At 42.9% G+C, this 23,624-nt stretch overlaps 2 protein-coding genes across 2 annotated transcripts; both read left to right on the top strand.

Annotated features, from left to right (window-relative positions):
* LOC8085370 (putative disease resistance RPP13-like protein 3) lies at window positions 2,441–5,887 on the top strand. The gene is made up of 2 exons (XM_021449089.1): window positions 2,441–3,368; window positions 3,615–5,887. The coding sequence occupies exons 1-2, from the start codon at window positions 2,554–2,556 to the stop codon at window positions 5,629–5,631; spliced, it is 2,832 nt and encodes a 943-aa protein (XP_021304764.1). The 5' UTR covers window positions 2,441–2,553; the 3' UTR covers window positions 5,632–5,887.
* LOC8085368 lies at window positions 20,708–21,687 on the top strand. Its single transcript, XM_021448603.1, has 5 exons — window positions 20,708–20,803; window positions 20,894–21,004; window positions 21,097–21,181; window positions 21,267–21,359; window positions 21,470–21,687. Exons 2-5 carry the CDS (start codon window positions 20,928–20,930, stop codon window positions 21,665–21,667), a joined length of 453 nt encoding a protein of 150 aa, XP_021304278.1. The 5' UTR covers window positions 20,708–20,803; window positions 20,894–20,927; the 3' UTR covers window positions 21,668–21,687.

The raw sequence follows: 23,624 nt of genomic DNA, 5'->3' as shown, positions 1-23,624 counted from the left end.
ATCGGCAACTCATCCCGTAAACCACATACTGTCATCTTATCCTGCCATCCTGGACACGTGTCTAAAAACGGTGTCAACACGATGCTTGCCTACCACACGTATTAGATTTCTGCCACGTGTCACTCTTTAAATGTGACCCGCTGATCTTCAACAGCCACCGAAAACTTAATGGACGAATGAAACACATGTCGAACGCATCAAACGCGCCATCTCAAACCGAACACTACTCAGTAAGGTTTAAAAACCTTCGAACCAGCACCAGACGTGTCCAATATTGAGGCATCGGATGCACCCCGCGTCAGATGCACACACGCACCTAAACACACCATTATGCTTGCGAGTGTCGAATCATTGTGATTTACCACTGTGTTGCCTTCATCAAGTTGGTCAATCTCTCTTTGAAAAATAGCCAAATCAAGTTGGTCTTATTATTGTGATTTACCACTATGTTGCCTTCATCAAGTTGGTCAATCTCTCTTTCAAAAATAGCCAAATCAAGTTGGTCTTATTATTGTGATTTACCAATGTGTTGCCTTCATCATCTACTCCCTCTGTCCACAAGTAAATGCATGACTAGAAATATATTTCAAATAATATCAACATTTGTATATGTAAATAAGTATATTATAAAAATATATTGCATGCTCAACCTAATAATACATATTATATATAATAAGTTTTAGTATATTTTTATATATATTTAGTCAAACTTAAAAATGTTTGACTTCTCAAAAAATAAGATATGAATTTATTTATGGTGGGGAAAATAACAATTAAGTTATCAAATTTCTTCTATATTTAACAGTTGCTTGAGCATGAAAAAATTTTGGACTAGCTTCTAGAAGTGTGTTAGCAATCTAATGGCACCCCACTGTTTCCAATAAGTCTTTGAAGAAGAGCAATTAACTCGTCTTGACAAAACTCCCTAAAATTTCACTCAAGCGAGGTTTTCGAATTGCTCAAGAAGATTCAGGACGAGCTTGACTTAGGCCGTGTTTACTTCCTCGACGAAAAAAATTCGCGACACTATAGCACTTTCGTTTGTTTGTAATAATTATTATCCAGCCATAGACTAACTAGGCTCAAAAAATTTGTCTCGTCAATTTTGACCAAACTGTGTAATTAATTTTTATTTATATTTATATTTAATATTCCATGCATACGTCTAAAGATTCGATGTGACGGGAAATTTTGAAAAATTTTGGGTTTTTGGGTGGAAGTAAACAAGGCCTTAATGTTTTCCTTTAGGGCCTTGTTTAGTTCATCCCCAAAATCAAAATTTATTTAAGATTCTCCGTCATATTGAATCTTGTGGCACATGCATATAGCGTTAAATATATATAAAAACAAAAACTAATTGTACAGTTTACCTATAAATCATGAGATGAATCTTTTAGACCTAGTTACTTCATGATTGAACAATGTTTATCAAAAAAAAAACGAAAGTGTTATAGTATTAAAATCCAAAAATTTTTTGGATCTAAACAAGGCCTAGGTTAGAAAAGGGATTGCTTCCACCGATTTAGGCCTTGTTTAGTTCTAAAAAATTTTGGGTTAGAGTACTGTTGTATTTTTGTTTTTATTTGATAAATATTGTCTAATGATAAAGTAAATAGGCTCAAAAGATTTATCTTACGATTTACAGACAAACTGTACAATTAATTTTTATTTTTACCTATTACTCTATACATATGATGCAAGATTCGATATGACGAAAAATTTTGAAAAGTTTTTGAATTTTTGGTCAAGTAAATAAGGCCTTACGGATACGCCCCGACGTGGTAGGCTTCTAGGGGTTTCTTTTCTAGCTTCCCACTGCCTTTTGTCGACATCATGCAGACAGATCATGCAACTGTGTGCGGCGGAGTAAAAGCGTCGGTGTCTACGTGGCGAGCGCTTTTTTTTCTTGGGTTCCATTTTTTTGATTTTTGGTATTATAGTAATTTTGTTTTTATTTAATATTATTGTCTAATCATGGACAAAGTAGGTTCAAAAGGTTTATTTTATGATTTACAGATAAAATGTATAATTAGTTTTTGTTTTTGTCTATATTTAGACTTTGTTTGGTTCCTCTTGTTAAATTTTAGCTAGCTAAACTTAGTCACTTTAATAGCTAAAGGTTCAAATACATTGACTAAAAGGAACTAAAATAGTTTAGTTCTATTAGTCACCTAAGAGTAGCTAAAATAATTTTAGCTAGCTAAAATTTAGCAAGAGGAAACCCTTAGTGTTTCATACCGTAAGATTCGATTTAAACTTTTTGATTTTTGGATGAACGGCTTTGTTGTCTTTGAGCAAAACGTGGCGAGCCATGGCTCCGGAGTAAGGTGTCCAGCATATACGTGGCGAGCTTCTTTTTCTTCTTTTTGAGCAAAACGTGGCGAGCCATGGCCCATCAGCCCACTGATGTCACCACACGGAGCTGGCGGTTCCCCACCTTCTTCACTGCAGGAAGCCAGGAACACGCGAGAGGCGAGACACGCGCAGCACAGCAGACAGAGACAAGGGAGAGCACAGCTGCACAACTACTCAGCCGGTCTCCAAGGTCGAGCTATGGAGATCGCAGCGGCCACTGTGGGCAGTGTCCTACCGAAGCTGCAGGCCTACCTGCTCCTCAAACACGACGGCGACCACCACGACGCGGAGCTCCTTAGCCGGGAGCTCACGAGCATCCACGCCGCCCTCCGCGACGCTGCTGCCCATGGGCACGCGTCGCCGGGGCTGCCCCACGATGACGAGCAGGAGGGCAGGGCCTGGGCCGGCGCAGCAAGGGAGCTGGCGTACGACGTCGACGATGCCATCGACGCCCTCCTTGTCACATCCTCGCTGCAGCCGGCTCGCGAACAGGACGGCGGAGACGACCTGCCGCGTTCTCCCATGCCCATCAGCCTCCAAGAGCTTCTTCAGAGGGCCACCGATCTCTCCGGGTCCCGTCTCCGGATTATTGCAGTTGCAGGGGAAGTTCCTGTCTCTCCGGCAGCCGTTATGCACTCGGACCTGGACGACGAGGTGGCACTCGTCGGCGCTGATGGCGCCAGAGACAGGCTCATCAGGAGGCTGCGCCTGCGCGGAGATGACAACAGTGACGGCGGCGAAGTCGACGCTTGCGACCGGAAGGTGAAGGCAGTCGCCATCGTCGGGTCTGCGGGGTTGGGCAAGACAGCCCTCGCCAGATCGGCGTACGGCGTTCTCCAACCGCAGTTCGATTGTGCGGCGTTCGTCTCCGTCGGATTTCGTCCCCACATCGAGTCGGTTCTCCAGAGTTTGCTCCGGCAGCTTGGCTTCACCGGCGATGCTGCTGCTGCCGAAGAACCAAGGGATGAGAGGAAGCTCATCAATCAGCTCTTCGGATTCCTGGAGAACAAGAGGTACGTGCACGGGCACCGAGCTGAAATTTCACAGAAAACTTTGACATTTGAAGACATGATGACTTCAGAAGTTGCCCGGTATTAATCCAGTAGTCTACTGTATCAATTACTAGTAGAAAACAGAGCCTGTCAATTGAGAGTTCTTACTGCTAGTCTATGTAGGTGCTTTTCACTTTATTTTACACGCAAATAGTCATTTCGCATAGCTCAGGTTGTATTACTGTGGACTCACTAGTTTAGTTGTAGGTACTTAATCGTTCTCGATGATTTATGGGATGGATTGTCATGGGACAAGATCCGATGTGCTCTAATCGACAACAACCATGGAAGTAGAATCATCGCAACTACCCGCAACTTTGATGTAGCCGATCAAGTTGGAACTCCATATGAACTGAAGCCCCTTTCTGCAGAGGATTCCAGGACACTATTCTTCAGAACAGTATTTGGCCATGAAGATAAGCGCTGTCCTGACGATGAATTTACCAAAGTAGCAGAAACAATATCGAAGAAATGCAGTGGTGTGCCATTAGCTATTGTTACGCTAGCCAAAATGTTGGCTACCAAGATGGGGGGCAAAAAAGAATGGCACAAGGTGCGTGGGTACATTGGTTCAGGACTTGAGAACACACTTGATGTGAAGAACATGAGGATGGTCACCTCTCTTGGCTACTACAATCTCCCTCCCCATCTGAGGGCTTGCTTATTGTACATGAGTGTATTTCCAGAGGACTATGAGATCAGGCGAGACCGATTGGTGTGGCGCTGGATAGCCGAAGGTTTTGTCCAGTTTGAGGACAGCAAAGTGGAGTCCTTATTTGAGCTTGGGGAGAGTTATGTCGACGAGTTCGTCAATAGAAGCATGATTCAGTTGCTAGATGTGGATTATGCTGACGATGGTGGCCGAGACGAGTGCTGCTGCAGCGTGAGTTTTCCATTGATGGATCTCATCAGTCACCTGTCAAGCCAAGAAACCTTCATCACTGTACTGGATGACGAGCAGCAGGCATGTCCATCGGGTCAGCAGATTCGCAGGGCATCCTTCCGAGGACGAAGCAAAACAGAGGATTCCTCTTCTCTGGCGAGCATCAGCATGCCTCAGCTGAGGTCTCTCTCTGTCTTCAGCCCCGGCAATGCTGAAAGTATCGATCTGAGCACGGCTGGATTTCTTCGTGTTTTGGATCTCGAAGGATGTGATCTTTCTCGGAGTCACCTTCTGCAGGATCATATTGGAAGTTTGATTCACTTGAGGTACCTTGGACTGCGAGATACACGCATTGCCTCTGTCCCTGAAAACATCGGCAAGCTGCGTTCTCTGCAGACACTAGACTTGGCAGACAACACTAAGGTGGACGAGCTACGGGCGAGCGTCGTTCAACTGAGAGAGCTCATGTGCCTGCGCGTCGACTACCTCACTAGGGTGCCAACCGGGATCGGGAGCCTGACGGCGCTGGAGGAGCTCTCAGACGTCTCGACGCGGGAGGCGCCGGACGTGGTGGAGGAGCTCGGCGGACTCACAAAGCTGAGGGTGCTCAGGATGACACTTTGGAAGCCGTCCAGGAGGCAGGAGGAGGCTTTGCTGCACTCCCTGCGCGGCATGCAGAATATCCAGGTGCTAGACGTCTATGTCACCGGTGGCGGTGGCGGTGGCGGTGGCGATTGTTCCCAGAGGCTTGACATGGTGCGAGAGGCCTGGGCGCCGCCACGGCGCCTCCGCGAGTTCCACGCGCGGGCTATGAACTGCTACTCGAGCTCTCTGCGGGTGTTGCCGGTGTGGATCGATGCGCCGGCCACGCCGCGCCTCGCCGTTCTGATCGTCCAGCTCCAGGAGCTGCGGCAGCAGGACGTCGAAGCGCTTGGGAGGCTGCCGGCGCTCCGGGTCCTCCGCGTGGACCCCTATGCCAATAAGGAGCCCCTCGTCGTCCCTGGCGGCGCGTTCCCGCGCCTGACGGAGTGTAGGTTCCGGGACTCGGACCTGGGGCCCGTGTTCCAGCGTGGTGCTGCGCCGCGGCTACGGAGGCTCGAGTTCTGCTTCCGGGTGAGGAACACCATCGATCTTGGGAACGACGGCTTCGACTTCGGGCTGGGAAACCTCGAGTCGCTCGAGGAAGCCGTCGTTTACGTCGGCTGCCAGGAGTCAACGGAGCCCGAGGCTGAAGCGGCGGAGGCGGCGTTGAGGGGCGCCGCAGATGCCCATCCCAACCGTGCCAACTTCGACGTGATCACGTTCGGCGAAGAGCTCATGTGTTTCGACGACGATAATTGACGACCACAACTGTCAGAACCAAAAACATGCGGAAAATCGTAACATCCAAGTTTTCTCTGATCCAGTCAGTCCGAGCTACGAATTGTAGATGAGTTTGAGGTAGGTTTCAAACATGTGCTTTGTGATGTAATGTAATTCAGCACAGGGCAACAAGTCAAATAACTCATGCAACAAATATCACTTAAAGTGCTGATTAACAGAAAAGTCGTACATACAGATTTCCATGATTTTCTAGATCGTGCTGTGGTACGGTACACCAAATGACTATGATTCGTACATTGATTGTGATTGGATGGTCACGACGATCTATTCTTCCTAGAGGTAATGGCTCGTGATATAAATATATCTGCGACTGGGCAGAAAGATAAATCACTCACACACCCATTATCTTTTAAATTGCGGATTGGCAGAGAAGTCGTACACACAGTGTTTCTTACTCTTATATATAGTGCGGGGGCACGGTGCACCATATCTCTTTCTTTGGTACAGGGATTTGTATATATATATATATATATATATATATATATATATATATATATATATATATATATATATATATATATATTTTATTTTATAAATTAGGATAAATAAGAAAAATTTTAGATATAAATTTTTTTTCTAGATCTGATTGATACATGCATGGGGAAAATCTTTTTTTTCTTATTTTGTAACTTTGGACTTGATATATTTTGATTTGCATTAAATTTTTAGCGTGTGTATACATTTTAGGTGAGAGTGGATACATGACATGATTTTTGCTGTGTATATGCAAATTTTTTTAGGGTGACACATTAAAGTTTTATGTGCAATATGATTTGCATGTGTCTGTTTTAGCGTGTGTATGCATTTTAGGTGACTGGATATGTGACATGCTTGCATATTATTAGCCTGTGTAAGCGTGTTAGGTGAGTGGGTAACTTGTTAGTGCATATAATGTAATTTCATTTGTAACTTTAGAATTTGATATAAATATCATTGTGACTTTAAGATTTGATAAAAGTTTCTATGTTATATATTAATTTAGAGACATTTTGTTAAACTGCTGCAACCTCTAATACTAACTGACAAAAACTATATTAATCTATTGATATTTTACAGGAAACATTTTATGTATTATACTCCTTTTATACCTATAAAGAAAGTCATTTAGGACATTGACACGGTCTTCAAAGTCTAACTTTGACTCCTGTTTTTATAAAATATTTATAAAAAATGATATATGTATATTTTATAAAATTATTTTAAAAATGACTTTTTTATAGGTATGGAGGAACTATGTGTATATGAATTGAATGGTTCAAATTTGAATTTATATTTGGATATCAACTTGATTTTGAAGACAACAAATCTGCCCTTACTTTATATATTATTTTATTAGAATAAATAATTATACCTGTTCAAATTTAGAATATGTCTCCACGGAAGAACGGCCTTGCATGTGCGGAAAGCTTTGGGTCGGAACGGCCCGATCCGAGCATCGCATGGAACAGCAGCACGGGAAAATAAGGCCGTGTTTAGTTTGCGAAGAAAAAAAAATTATGATATTGTAATACTTTTGTTTGTTTATGTTAATTATTGTCTAATCATAGACTAGGCTTAAAAGATTTGTCTTATAAATTTCGACGAAACTGTGCAATTAATTTTTATTTCACTACGTGAAAAACTTACTAAGAGAGCGCCTCTCCCCACACTGTGGGGACGGTTAACATTTGAACCGCCCTTAGAGTGGGTGGGCAGCCAACCAGGAAGCCAGCCGCCCTTGCAGTGTTCTCTGTAGGGCGGTTGGTGTTACCAGCCGCCCTTACAGTGGGGGAGGCACTGTAGGGGCGGCTGGTAACACGCCGCCCCTACAGAGGTCTGTAGCATAAGTAGCCAGCTAACTCTTCTTCCTCCCCGAGCCACTCACTTCCACTCGTAAAAAAGGTTTGGGAGGCCTTCGGCACCTCCCTAAAATCACTCTAGGAAGGGGGGAGGTTTTGAACTTAAATTCTTTGGTGGGGAGCTTGTTTAAGGTAAGAAAATGCTATTCCCACCCTCTAATCCATATTTTATTGGTTGGTTAGTGAGCAATTTACATTTTGGTTTTCTCTCTCTTCCATGGAGCTTGAGCTTTGTATTGACCAAATTAGAGCTTATCTACGATGCTATTAGTGTAGAATAGGTAGAGACACCACCTTGCACCATCAATTAGGTGATATAGCTTGATTTTATTGGAGATTAATTGTAGTTTCATGTATGGAGAGAAAAGGCATTCTAGATCTAGGGTTTCCTTTTTTTGTTTTTATTTCATGAATTTGGAATGTGGTTGGCATGAATAGTTATTGGTAAACTAATAGTTGTTGTTAATATTAATTGTTTCTAATAATGGTAGATAATAATTGGTAATATTAATTATGTCTAATAATCGTTTCTAACACAATTATTACTAATAATGATAGCTAATAATTGTTGCTAATAATGGTAGATAATAATTGTTACTTATTAATTGTTGCTAATAATGGTAGATAATAATTGGTAATATTAATTATGTCTAATAATCGTTTCTAACACAATTATTACTAATAATGATAGCTAATAATTGTTGCTAATAATGGTAGATATTAATTATGTTTAATAAATTGTTGCTAATAATAGTAGATAATAATTGGTACTATTAATTATGTCTAATACTCATTTCTAACATAATTATTGCTAATAATGATAACTACTAATAATGGTAGATAATAATTGTTACTTGTTAATTGTTGCTAATAATTATTCTCAACTAATTAATTTTTTTATTTATGTAAAGATGGAGAATAGGGCTACTTGGATGTATGGTTTGCCAAGGTACTCACAAGCCTATGCTGATGAGGTGGACAAATTTATTACAATCGCGGTGAATCATGCAAAGACGTTGTCAGGAGGAAATAATTGTTCAGTTATTTGTCCTTGTAAAGATTGCAAGAACCACTTAGCAACTTATGATGTGGAAATCATCAGATCACATCTGATTAGGCGAGGATTTGTCCCGAACTACACAGTATGGCTTCATCATGGTGAAGTAATATTTCTTGATGGCAATGATGATGACCAAGAAGACGATGCTGAAGAAGGCCAATTGTTGTCCCAATACGCAGACATGTTTGAAGCACAAATGCAACATGATTCAGCAAATGAACAAGCACATGGTGATGATGCTGGTGGTGTCGACATTAATGATGGGGATGTTGGCGGTGTTGACAATAATGATGTTGGAGCATGTGAGGGGGATGCAGAAAACTTTGAAAACTTAGAGGAAATGCTTCGGGCCATTGGACCAGAAATACTACAACAGAAGAAGGGTCTAGAAAATCTAGAGTGGGTGAAAACAGCGTCAAAGGAGACTGTGTATGGTGTTGAGAAGGGCTGTCCAACACATTGGACACTGCTCCGTTTTGTGCTTGAGCAACTCATCCTGAAGGCTAAGTACGGCTGGTCAGACTGCAGTTTTGACGATCTGTTGCATCTTCTGTCATCTGTGCTACCACTGCCGAACTTAGTTCCCTCCAACACATACCATGCTAAGAAGGTCATAAGTCCATTGACAATGGGTGTTGAAAAGATCCATGCATGCCCCAACCATTGTATCCTTTTTCGTGGTGAAACGTTCGAAGGTCTGGATAAATGTCCTCGTTGTGGGGCAAGTTGGTACAAGGACAATGACCTTTACAGTGGCGGAGAAGCCTCCACCGGGAACAAGAGGAGTAAGAAGGGTTCCAAAAAGGTGGTACAAGAATCTCGACCTCCAGAGGACACCCCATTAGGCAACGACGCAAAGAAGAGAAAAATTCCTGCCTTGGTAATGTGGTATCTGCCAGTGACCGACTATCGACGAAAGCTAGTCGGCAGTCTACCTTGGGGTATACCCACGGTAGTAGTTTATCGGTAGACGGTGCGCAAACTACGAACTCGATGGTGACGCAAGACACGGACAAGCATTTTATCCAGGTTCGGCCGCCAAGTTGGCGTAATACCTACGTCCTGCGTCTTGTTGTATTGATTTGTGTTGAGAGAATAATCTGTCCTAGGGGGGTCCCTTGCCCCTCCTTATATAGTCCGGAGGGCAGGGTTACAGATCTGGAAACTAATCCTAGTCGGTTAAAATTGCCATAGATAGTTCGATATCAATTCCTATTCTAACCGACTAGAATCCTGCTTGATCTCCACATCTTGTTTCCTTGCGTGAAACTCCGAGCCGTCGGATCAAGCCTCGAACTTGTCTCGTAATGGGCCAAGCCTCCTGGCCCAAGTCTAGCCGTAAGGGTATAGGGGTTTATACCCCCACAGCTAGTCCCCGAGCACCATGTATTGTGAAGTAACACGCCGTCTTGAGCTTCTTCGACCAGTGAAACTTTGACATCTTCAATAGGCAGGAGAGTCGCCGAAACAGTTGCAATGGTATTTTGACCGACTCAAAAGACAGTTAATCAACACTGACATCGAAGAAGCAGGTTGTTCGAAGAATGCATGGTGCTCTTAATCAAAAAAGATTTCTTTCCAGGTGAAGTGTGCCCACTTTACTTTTTAGGAAAGTGCAGATTTCCAAAAATCAAGCATGTTCACCGCAAGGTGAAGTGTGCCCACTTAGTCCCCGAGCCTGGTAGTAGGTGACGTAGGCACGTGGTGCCAGGGTCTAAAAAGAAAATCATAGAAATTCTAAAACTGAGATGCATCGCCAGATGCATCGTACCGATGTAGTCCCCGAGCTTGCTGGAAGGTGAAGCATGAGCCTTGTAGCAAGGTCTAAAAAATTGAATTTACCAGTCCTCGAGCATATCATGCTCGTCTGCAATTGAATAGACTAATCGACCAGTCCCCGAGCATATAACACTCGGTGGTCGGTACAGTCCCCGAATTCTCAAATTGGTGGGCTGGTCGACCAGTCCCCGAGCGTATAGTGCTTGGTGGTCGGTGCAGTCCCCAAACTCTCAAATTGGTGAGCTGGTCGACCAGTCCCCAAGCACGGCGTAGGGACCGGTGGAAAAGTCCCCGAGCGTGGTTGGGAACGTAAACGTGCTCGGTGGTCGGCACAGTCTTCGAGCACAACATAGAGAGTAGTCGACAAGTCCCAGAGCGTGGTTGGGAACGTAAACGTGCTCGGTGGTCGGAGCAGTCCCCGGGCACAGCGTAGGAAATTGTCGACGAGTCCCCGAGCGTAGCTTGTCGACTGGGCCAAACTCCTGAAAAATAAATACAAAGAATAGGTAGTACATGATGTATAAATAAACTTTAGATAAAAAATCAGTACTGAGATAAGTTTTAGATTTTTTTGTTATAAAATTAGCACGAGTAGTTAATTCATCCTAGAGCTTGTACCAGCTCTGGTCTAGCCAACAATCAGCATGAGGTGCGGAACCTAGACATGCTGGAATTGCCAGCCTCGCCAGAGAGCTACTGCCGACCACCCATAACGCAGAGGGCGGATCTCATGCACGTGTAGGGAGGAGTCGGAGACAGTACCGGGTCTGGAAAACTCATGTAGGAGAAAAAACTAGTCGACTAACCAAAAAGTTATTTTGAAGGATAATAAAAAATATTATGCCAAAAATAAATAAAATATTAGAAGTGCACTTATCTTTGGATGGAAGTCTAGTTAGTGACGACAAAATTGTCCGGCCCTCGAGCTTTTCGACTTATCATGACGGTGGTCGCTGTTGTCATAGCGCCGTTCTTCGCGGCGATTATTATTGCGACTGGTGGTCAGAGCAAGTAGGCCAAACAATTTGGTCGATGGCCCCAGCAGGTCGGTGTTGTCGATCTGCCTCCCTTTGTAGCAGGGAAACGTGCGACGCATTGTCGGCGTGGTCGGAGACGTTGCTGGTGTGGTCGAAGCCGTAGCCAGCGTGGTTAGAGCTGCAACCGACGTCGGTGAAGAAGTGATCGGCACAGATTGGATCTACGCCTCCTTCACGGTCGTGGTGGTGAAGCTGTTGAAGCTGACGGTGAACGTGAAGCCGCCCGCCATGGCCGCGAAGTCAGAGATGTTGGCCATCTTGTTCGTCGGGAGAGCTGTACGCACAGCCCCTACCTGACGCGCCACTGTCGACGAAAGCTAGTCGGCAGTCTACCTTGGGGTATACCCACGATAGTAGTTTATCGGTAGACGGTGCGCAAACTACGAACTCGATGGTGACGCAAGACACGGACAAGCTTTTTATCTAGGTTCGGCCGCCGAGTTGGCGTAATACCTACGTCCTACGTCTTGTTGTATTGATTTGTGTTGAGAGAATAATCTGTCCTAGGGGGGTCCCTTGCCCCTCCTTATATAGTCCGGAGGGCAGGGTTACAGATCTGGAAACTAATCCTAGTCGGTTACAATTGCCATAGATAGTTCGATATCAATTCCTATTCTAACCGACTAGAATCCTGCTTGATCTCCACGTCTTGTTTCCTTACGCGAAACTCTGAGCCGTCGGATCAAGCCTCGAACATGTCTCGTAATGGGCCAAGCCTCCTGGCCCAAGTCTAGCCGTAAGGGTATAGGGGTTTATACCCCCACACCGACCGCTTGAGGCATATTTTCCTGAACCCTAAGGAAGCCGCGCTCATGACATGGTGGGACGATGAGCGCAAGGTCGATGACGATGTGATTGCACACTCGGTCGATGGCAGTCAGTGGCAGGACTTCGATAATAACAACCCACTGTTCAGTTCAGACCCAAGGAATGTACGTTTTGCCTTAAGCACCGATGGAATGAATCCCTTCAACGAGAGGACGAGCAACCATAGCACTTGGCCAGTGATCTTGACCATGTACAACATCCCAACGTGGTTGTGTCAGAAGAGAAAGTATCTTTTTCTCACTGTTCTTGTTTCTGGCGCTCAGCAACCAGGCTTTGATATGGACGTGTTCCTCGAGCCTGTGATGGAAGAATTCGAGAAACTATAGAGGACAGGGGAGCTGATGTATGATGCTTTCCAAAAGGAGACCTTCACATTAAGAGCAATAATATTTGTGACTATCAACGACCACCCTGCATTGTTTGCCTTGTCTGGACAAATCAAAGGCAGGACAGGATGCTTAGTCTGTCTGGATGATACTAAATGGGTGTACCTAGATGGATCTAAGAAGACTGTTTACATCTGGAATCGTTGCTTTTTAAAGCAAGGTCACAAGTACCGCAACAAACTGTACTTAAAGTATTTTGGCAACATCCCACAGGATGAAGATCGACCTCCGGAGAGACGTCATGATGAACAATATGTGTTCCAAATGGTGAAAAATATAAGCGTTATCTATGAAAAGAAGAAAATGGATGGAACACCTAGAGATAGAAGCACACCTCCTATTGAAGGCGTGCCTTTTAAGAAAAAGTCAATCTTCTTTCAGTATCTTGAATTTTGTCAAAAATCCAATGTTTGACTTGGTCAAACTAGGTCAAACTAGGCAATAAAATAACTCAAATGAAAAAATTTGAATACAACATAGTTAGACCTCATTAAGGTCTATCTTTGATACACAAGCGTGGCATGGTCAAAGCTGGTCAAACAAGGGAGTAAATGACCTCAAATGAAAAACTTCTGAATACAAGGTTGTTAGAGCTCATCAAGATACACATTTCATACATAGGACATTTTTGCATTTGAGAAAGTGTTTGTAAACTCTAGTCACAAAGTCTTGAATCACACATAGACTTTATGAAACTACATGTGGGACTTGTGGATTTAGAACTGCACTTTCTTAACGCTTTGTCAAATGCAAAAATGTCCTATATATCAAATGTAGATCTTGATGAGTGGAACAAACTTGCTATTCATGACTTTCGGAGTTGGGGCCGTCTAGGGTCCCGAAAACGTGCGTGTAGCAGTGAAAATTTGAAATTTCAAAATTTTCGTGGTCCAAACCATCTCAGATGAAAAGTTGACCATTACACCAAATGTGTATCTTGATAAGGGGAACAAACTTTGTATTCATGACTTTTGCATCTGAGACCATCTCCGGTCCGGTCAAAGTGTATTTTGTCAAAAATCCAATGTTTGACTTGGTCAAACTAGGTCAAACTAGGCAATAAAATAACTCAAATGAAATCCAATGTTTTCAAAATTTTTAAATTAAAACTGTTTCAAATTATTCAAATTTACATAAATTTGATTTTTATTTCTAAAAACTTGATTTTTATTTTTTTTAAAAACATGGAATAGTTCAAAATTATACACTTCATATAAATAAATCAAAATTATACACATCAAAATTATACAGTTCAAAATTATACACTTCATATAGACAATTGTTTAAATCTATTTTATTTAAAAAAATTAAAATTCTGAAAAAAACCACTGTAAGGGCGGTTCTAGACCTCAACCGCCCTTAAAGTGCTCGTGCCCTAAATAAATAGTGGCCGCCGCCGCTAGGGCTATTCGGCTAAGTCCTGGGCGTGACTCTCTTCTTACGCTACCGCCAGGGTGCCAAACTCGCCCGCCGGCGCCGCTGCAGCCACAGCCGCGAGCACTCCTCCCCCCCTTCGCCTCTGCCTCCTCCACTCCCCGAGCTCTCCTCCCCCCCTTCGCTGGTCCCCGTGCCGCGCACCACTCCGCTACAGGTCACCGGCCGGTCGGAACCCTAGCCGCCGCAGCCACAGCCGCGAGCACTCCTCCCCCCCTTCGCCTCCGCCTCCTCCACTCCCCGAGCTCTCCTCCCCCCTTCGCCAGTCCCCGTGCCGCGCACCACTCCGCTACAGGTCACCGGCCGGTCAGAACCCTAGCCGCCGCCGGGAGCCAGAGATCCGTGCACGGCGGACCGCCCACACGCGTCCACGAGCCGGGGACCTCCGTCGTCACTCTTCTTCCGCGAGCTTGGCTACCTGCTCCGTCCGCGACCTTGGCGACCTGCTCTGTCCGCGAACCCTAGACGCCATTGGTGGGCCGGAGCTCCACGCGTGGCGACTTGGCCGCCCATGTCTTCTTTCTGTCGCCTCCAACACCACACAAACGCGCGCGACTGATCTCATCTCGTTCCGGCGCAGGTAACCCCAAGCTCTCTGATCCAGTCTCTGATCCAGTCTCATGTTTGTGCTTTAACAGTAGGATTTGTGAATGGTGTCCAGTCTTTGATCCAGTCTCTGATCCAGTCTCATGTCTCTGATCTAGAAAATATGAGCGCTTAACTTATTTAATTGTCACCGATACAAACAAGCTAAAGATCAACCCAAATTGGATAGCAGAAATTCTTGTATCTCTATCCTGATATCTAAGAATTTGATATCTGCTAATATCATTTCTATGTCATACCACACCAGTTTTGTATATCATAGATTCAGAGTTTAGTGTGTAAAGCATTCATAAATAACATATGTTTGAGAATGGTGTATAATCTGTGATTTGGTTGAAAGCATCTACGGTTAATTTTAATTGCTAATAGCTATCTATTCGTTCTGTCTAATTTCTATCTGAGAGATTTGATGATCTGGATAGTGTTAGGGTTTTTATTAGTGTGTATTGTTGATAGACTGTGATTTGATGATCTGGATAGTAGTAGAGATTTGATGCATCATTAACACTGAATTTTTTTAGCTACTAGTAGTGTTTGTGTTTGCTCGAGTTTAGAACCATGAATGCAGCATGCATCATTATTGTCCAATTGTGTTGATTTGTGGTGGCTTACTGTCCAATCCTACTACTACTGCTTTTGTACTCCAACTGTACTACTACTCTGTACTAATCATACATCATGACAGTTTTATATACTGAGGCATAATTACTATTATTTATATAGCAGGCTGCTTATATGCCATTGCTCTCTACTACTATTTGTGGTGGCTTACTGGCATAATTTTGAATTGATGACATTTTTTGAACTGTGCTCCTCTATACTAATACTATACTCTCTCTCCTCTACTATTGTTTTGCCGATGATGAAATTGTCTAATTCAATACATTATTTTAGAATATGAGCTGATGATCCAAAACTTATGATTAACTTGGCATCATTACTAGCCGCCTCTATAGTGCCTTCTTCTCTGTTTTGATGCCTTGATGCTCCAAGTTATTGATCAAATGATGCTAGACATGTTTCTGAGGCCTTTTTTAAACCTTTCCCTCTCCTCACCTCTCCCTCCTCTCTGCTCCTTCTATCTCTCTTCTATTTCTACTCTCATCCTCTCTCTAACACTACTGCACTAGTCTACTACTAGTGCTAGCTGTTGCTCTACTCTAGTACTCTACTAGTACTACACTATTGTTGGGGCTTACTGTAATCCTACTACTACTCCTGTTGTGCCCAACTCTACTACTACCCTCTCTATGACAGTTTTATAAACTGTGCTCCTCTATACTACTACTACTCTCCTCTTCTATTTTTCTTCTATCCTTTGTTTTGCCGATGATGAGATTGTCTAAGTCCATTCATTATATGGAATATGAGCTGATGATCAAGAACTTGTGAGGAACTTGGCATCATTACCAGCGGCCCCTATATGACCTCATCTTCTCTATTACGATGCCTTTATGCTCCAAGTTCATGATCAAATGATGATTGACATGGTACTGAGGCCTTTACTACTTGTACTACTAGTTTTTTTTTCAAAATTTCTTGCTCGATGATACAAAAGGTGTAGTGAGACAACATGACAGTAAAATACCCATAGCTTCTCCTAGACCGAAAGCTTCTTGGGGAAACTCGTCTCGAATGGAGTGCCATTGGATACTAGCCTCCCCCAGAGGTTTTCGGTCTTGTAGTGCAAATGGGTTTTCTCTTAACCTATTACTGATTGTCATGTAAGTCTATGATCTATGATCACCACAGAGCAGCGGATGGCTCTATAAAGCAGCAACCCGCTAATTTGAGGGCACATGAGTTTCTTCTTCTTCTACTACTACTACTACCGATTACAAATTTGTCTCCTTTGTCTATTCTCTCTCCTATCTTCTCCTCTCTTCTGCTGCTGCTACTACTAAAGCACTGCTATTACTACTAAAGCACTGCGGCTCTCTCTTCTCCTCTCTTCAACCTACTTCTCTGTTTTGATGCCTTGATGCTCTAAGTTGTTGAACAAATGATGGTAGACATGTTTCTAAGGCCTTTTTTAAACCTTTCCCTCTCCTCACCTCTCCTTCCTCTCTGCTCCTTCTATCTCTCTTCTCTTTTCTACTCTCATCCTCTCTCCAACACTACTGCACTAGTCTACTACTAGTCCTAGCTGCTGCTCTACTCTAGTACTCTACTAGTACTACACTACTGTTGGGGCTTACTGTCATTTTAATTTGTGGCTTACTGTAATCCTACTACTACTGCTGTTGTGGTCCAACTCTACTACTACTGCACTAGTCTACTACTAGTGCTAGCTGCTGCTCTACTCTAGTCCTAATTCTACTACTCTTCTCTCCTACTTCTATGATTTTTCTTCTCTCCTTTGTTTTGCCGATGATTAGATTGTCTAAGTCCATTCCTTATATGGAATATGAGCTGATGATCAAGAACTTGTGAGGAACTTGGCATTGTTACCAAATGATGATTCACATGGTACTGAGGCCTTCTCTGTTTTGATGCCTTCTTCTTTATTTTGATGCCTTGATACTCCAAGTTCATGATCAAATGATGGTAGACATGTTTCTGAGGCCTTTTTTAAACACTACTACTACTACTACTAAAGCACTGCTGCTCTCTCTTCTCATCTCTTCAACCTAGTACTACTACTACTAAAGCACTGCTGCTCTCTCTTCTCCTCTCTTCAACCTACTACTACTACTAAAGCACTGCTGCTACTACTACTACTAAAGCACTGCTGCTGCTACTACTACTACTAATGCTGCTGCTGCTGCTGCTGCTACTACTACTACTACTACTAAAGCACTGCTGCTCTCTCTTCTCCTCTCTTCAACCTACTACTACTACTACTAAAGCACTGCTGCTACTACTACTACTAAAGCACTGCTGCTGCTACTACTACTACTACTACTAATGCTGCTGCTGCTGCTACTACTACTACTACTACTAAAGCACACTTTATTCCTTTCATCTGTTAGAACAAATCACGAAATGACACGGACAACAAGCAATGCAGCCCGATCCAACGAACATGAAGAGCACCCTAGCCCTAGAGAGCAAGAAATACATGATCAGTTTTCTCAGGAACAGTTTGATGAAGAAGTGGGCAATGGTGTAGCATTTATGCTTACTCAGGAGGAGTCTGGCGAGGAGCAAGGGGGAGAAGAGGGAAGAGGAGAGACTGATGAAGGATCTGGCAAGGACGATGACTCAACCTCGGGATATGAAAGTCCTGAGGATCCACACCCATGTGAACCTAGACGGAAGCCAACGACGGATGAGTTGGACAAGGACTTTGACCCAAACGAGGGGTAGGGATATGAAGGTCACTTAGTAAATCATAAATTTTGGTAACGATATGGCTGTGTTACCTCTACTAACACTTTGACCTGTTGTTTATACAGGTCCCTCCTAAACCTCCAAAAAGACCACGTCGGTGTCCGGCACGTTTCGCCGGACACGACGGGGCAAGGGAAAGGAGGGCAGAGGCAACAGGCACAGAGACTACCATTGTGGCCTCTGCTCCGCAACCTGAAGGCACAACCTTAGCCTCGACTACCAAAGTGAAAAGGAAAGGAGGGGTTAGAAAGCCAAACCACTATCCAAATGCAAAAATGGTTTATGTGATTGATGAGGTTGGGGAAGAAGGGCAGATCCTTAAGCCAAAGGAGTTCCAATCAAAATTCCGCAATGCAATTGGGGCCCTAGTCAGAGACAAGTTGAACCCATCAATCCGTAATTGGCATGACTATCCAGAGGACATAAAGGATGACCTATGGAAAAATCGTATGTTGGTCAATTTTAATTTTTGGATTCCGGCAGAGAAGCTACCCCTAGTAAGACGACGTGCTATGAAGATGATGGGAGAATCCTTCCGACGTTGGAGGAATGAGCTGAACACCGAGTACATCAAAAAGGGGTTAACTCCGTACCATAAGTATGGACACATCACTCCTGCTATCTGGACGTTGCTTGTGGCTGAGAAGACTGCACCAGAATCTTTGGCCTTAAGTGAATAGAACAGCTTGCAGGTGAAGAAGAACATCCACCACCCTCATCTAGGCCCCGGTGGCTACGAGGGCAAAGAAGAGATGTTTAGAAAGATGGAAGAGGAGGCCGTAGCTGCTGGGAATACAAAAGTAATGAAATTGAAGCCACGCACCAAGCGTTGGGTCTTTGCAAGGAATCTTGAAGAATCAGGCAGCAGTCTGAAATTTGCCAAGCCAGAGACCGAGGAGGCACTGTCAAGGATAATGAAATATTCTGAAGACATCGAGAAGGGCTCATTCACTCCTTCTAGAGAGAAGGACGAGCTTAGCCTTGGCTTGGGAAACCCCGAGCACCCAGGCCGTGTCAGGGGGTTAGGGAAACATAAGACCTGGAAGGAAGGATTTCGAGAGGATGTGGAGATGTACAAGAAACATGGTAGAAACCGGGAGGAGAGTCTTGCCACCCTAGTGAAGACCCTAGTTGCCAAGGAACTACAGGAGCAAGGACTGTCTACTGAGCGACGGTCACAAATGGAGCCGCCTAGGGATTTGGTTCTAGTTGGTAGCCCTCCAAATGTTCAAAGCAGCCAAGGTTCCAATGCAGCCTCTGCCTCAGTCGATCACATACGGGTGCCAACTCGTTGCATCCTGTTGATTCCCATCGGTAGGGGACATGAGAAGGCTGAGGTGGCAATGGGTCTGGCACATCCTCCAATTCCAGGCGACATCTGGCACCATAAACCGGTCCTGGCCGACTATAGTAAGGTTGAGGTGCATACCGTGAATCCCGAGTACGCGAAGCATAAGATTGAACACCCAACTAGCGAGGGGATTCGTGAGCTTGGACTACTCATGAAACAGTTCATCCTCTGGTACAAAAAGGATATTGTGTTGAATGTTTCCTCGCCAACTCCAAGTGATGTACACCTGGAGAGAGTCCACCTTGAGGATGGAGAGGTGTATTCACCGTCTCATGAGGACCACTTGATGCATGAGAGGGTACCGGCTTCTCCAACCGCTGGTGAGCAAGGGGTCGAGCCAGGGCATGATGAGACGCCACATGAGCCTCAAATAGGTGAACCTTCTGTAGCTCGTGCGGAGCCAGAGCATGAGACGCCACATGTGCCTCAGAGTCCGCAACCTTCTACAGCTCGTGCCGAGCCAAAGCGTGACGAGACACCACATGTGCCTCATAGCCCAAAACCTTCTATAGCTCGTGCCGAGTCAGAGCATGACGAGACACCACATGTGCCTCCTAAGCCACAACATTCTCCAGCTCGCCCCGAGCAAGGCCATGATGAGATGGCACAGACTTTTCAACAAGCACCGCCGACACATGAAGAACTACTCCCTCTAGTATGTGAAGCTCGTGAAAAGATCCCCATCATGATAAGGTCGACAGGGTCAAAATCTTTTGTGGATATGAACGTCTCGGGTATGTACAAGTGGTATGCTCATGACCAGTTCAAGCCTGAGAACCAAGGCCCGAACAAATTTGCCTACAGGATGCCCACTGACACCTCAGACTACACAACAATAACAAAGTATCCAGATGTTGAAACCATCAAGTGGTCAAAGGATTGCCCGAAAGAATATGTAAAAGGCAAACGTTTCCTACCAAACCGGGTCTTGTGTAAGATGTCATATGGAATGAGAAGGTTCCAGGATTGGTACTACTTGCATGTTTCACGTACAAAACTGAATGTGTTGGAAGCCGTAATACCTGCTCGCACATTTGGAGGCCCTGCTTCGGGTATTGCCTTTGACTTCAGCGACATCCAATCATGCTTTCACCTTAGTTCAATGTCGATGAATCTGATTCGCACTTGGTGCCTGTAAGTCCTCTTCCTCTTGATATGATCTGAAAGTAACCTAGTTGGATTTTGCTAAAACTAACTTACGTCATGATTTTTAGAATGCAAGCAAACTTTATGAAATCTACACGCTCAACGAAAGCCGGGTATGTAGACCCTATGCCTATAGCACAAATAAATTTTAATTACCCATCGAGATGGGAATTGGATGCGCCACAGCTAGCTGCTAGAGGGACGTTGGCGGAGAAAGAAAAGATCCGTGCGGCCAAAATAAGAGAAGAGTCTCTTAAGGTTGCGGCGTGGATTGCCGTATGTTTAAAGAATCTCCAACACTTCGAAACAATATGGATTCCATACCACTTCAAGTAAGTTCGATTAATTGTATACTTAACGATTGTTCGGCTTATCTTATTTTGATGCAAAGGTACTCATGTGTTTATTTAAAATTGTTGTAGCAATCACTGGATAGTCATAGGTGTCGATGTCGGGATGAACATGGCATGGATTTGTGATTCTGCAGATTTTGACCCTCACACATATAAAGACTTCATGTCAATTCTCATTACGTAAGCAAATTTGTAATCCTAGTAACCTTATATGATTCACTTTAGTATCGACTTCTGCATACTATAAGTCACATCTATTCTCATTCAAACAGGGCATTCAGGGCCTATGTCAAGAATCACAAAGGAAGGCATGATCCAGGTCTGGGGAGCCACTTGCGTTTCAAATCTCTATGTTCGGTAAGTGCGACTTAGTTTGGCATAAAATTACTAATTTTTTCAGTACTTATACTTGAGACATCTCCATTTGCAAATTGAAACAAAGTTTCCCAAGCAAAGGCCAGGGAGTCTGCATTGTGGATACTATGTATGTGCTTTCATCAGTAACACAAAAGGCTATAGGAGACACCCTGAATTGGTAAGTTTGAATCTCTTAGTGGGTTGTAGTATGAAAACATAGTATTTCTCACTTAGCTTTGCAATCTTTTCTTTACACTAGACCTAAACTTTTGTTTTACGAACTTGTAGTGGAAAGAAGAAAAAGGACTAAAAAGGGATGTCTACAGGGATGATGACCTCTTAGAGATTGTTGGTGACCTTTGCAACTTTATAATGGACCATGTTGTTTATTACAAAGGTGATTACCATAACCCACAGTCCGACTTAGGTAGCAATCCTCTTTACCAGCACCTCCGTCAGTGGGATAGGCTATGTCTAGGTCGTTGATTACATGTGAACTTGTTGGAATGGACTATGATCGATTTGTATTAGTACTTGAAAAATTTCGGACTCTTTTGGATGGATTTGTAATGGACTTGGAAACATTTTGGACTTGAAATGTGTTACTATAAATGTGGTGCTGTGTATTTGTATGGATATTTATGTTGTGAATCTGTGATGTTGAGAATCTGATTATATATGTATATATGTATGTGGTGCTGTGCTGTGCTGTCAACTCGATTATTGTAATTTTTATTTTTTTTCTTGAAAAATAACTGTAGAGGCGGTTCTAGATTGAGCCGCCCTTGCAAATACAAACAATAGAGGCGGCTGAGACACAAGCCACCCTTACTAATGCTCACTATAAGGGCGGCTGGAAGCACCAGCCGCTCTTACAGTGGTCACTAGTAAGGGCGGTTGTTGTTTCCAACCGCCCTTACAGTGGGCCACTGTAAGGGCGGCTGGTGTTGAACCGCCCTTACAGTGAATTTCACTGTAAGAGCGTTTGCATAAGGGCAGAGCTTATTTAGCCGCCCCTGCTGTACCTGACTAGTAGTGTTTTCGTCTATATTTAATACTCCATGCATGCGTCTAAAGATTCAATGTGACGGAGAATCTTGAAAAATTTTGTGTTTGTGACGGAGAATCTTGAAAAATTTTGTGTTTTAGGGTGCAAGTAAACAAGGCTAGGCCCAAAGCGAAGCGTGCTGTCTGCGTACTTTAGCTTGGGCGTTTGGTTTTTAGGTTTGGTTCGGTTCGGTTCTTCGGTTTTTGACACAAATTTGATTCTCTACAAATAGGAATCGATCGGTTCTTTACAAATCTTGGAACCGAGCAAAATCAGTTTTGGTTAGTTTGGTTCGGTTCCGGTTCCGACCAAACTAGCTGAAAATTTATGCAAGCATAAAAAAAATAGAAAAATAGGAAAAAAGATTTTTTTTAAGTAAGATGTTGTTATTTTTAAAAAATAAGAGGATGTGAGGCTATGAGGGGGTGTCACTCATCTTTTATATTTAGGGTTAAGGTGGTATTAAGATTTATTGGGCTTGTTTTGTGAACTTCGGTTCTTTCGGTTAACCAGTTTAGGAACTGAAATTTGATCGATTAATTCGGTTACTGACAACCGCTGACAACCGAACAGCTAACTGAAATTTTTGATTCCGGTTATTTTGGTTTTGATTCCGGTTATTTTAGTTTTGGTTTCGGTTCTTGGTTATTTTTGTCATGCATACTCAAGCAGAGGCGTGCGGTCCCTGTAGAGAAACTGTTGCGCAAGTATTTCTTCTTCTTTTTTCTTTTCTATTTCTTTTTGTTTTTCCTTTTTTCTTTTCTTTTATTTTCTTTACTCTTTTATTTTTCCTTTTCCTGCTTCAATTTTTATTTTTTTATGTTATGTTTTATATATTTTTTAGTATTCTTTTATTTTGTATATTATTCTTTTATTTTTTTGTTATTATTTTTTGATGTCATGTGCTATATATGATGTTCTTTTTTTATTTTTATTTATCTTTTTATTTATTTTTATTTATTATCTTTTGTTTCTTCTCTAATTATGTTTTTCTTTGATTCATGTTTTTTATTTCTTAATATTTCTTTAATTTTTTATTTTTTCTACATGTTTCATTTTTTATTTTTTCTATGCATTTACTATTATTTTTATTTTTTATTTTTGCGTCATGTGCTATATATGATGTTCTATTTTTATTTTTCTTTATCTTTTTATTTTATTTTTTTTATTTATTATCTTTTGTTTCTTCTCTAATTATGTTTTTCTTTGATTCATGTTTTTTATTTCTTAATATTTCTTTAATTTTTTCTTTTTCTGCATGTTTCAATTTTTTATTTTTTCTATGCATTTACTATTATTTTTATTTTATATATATATTTTACCTTTTTTATTTCTTTTTTCTTTCCTTTTCATATTATTTTTTTTTTATTATTTTTGATTATTCATATATAGTGT

Source organism: Sorghum bicolor, chromosome 10, assembly GCF_000003195.3.
Source record: "Sorghum bicolor cultivar BTx623 chromosome 10, Sorghum_bicolor_NCBIv3, whole genome shotgun sequence".
Lineage (NCBI taxonomy): Eukaryota > Viridiplantae > Streptophyta > Magnoliopsida > Poales > Poaceae > Sorghum > Sorghum bicolor.
This window is presented reverse-complemented; position numbering and strand designations above follow the sequence as displayed.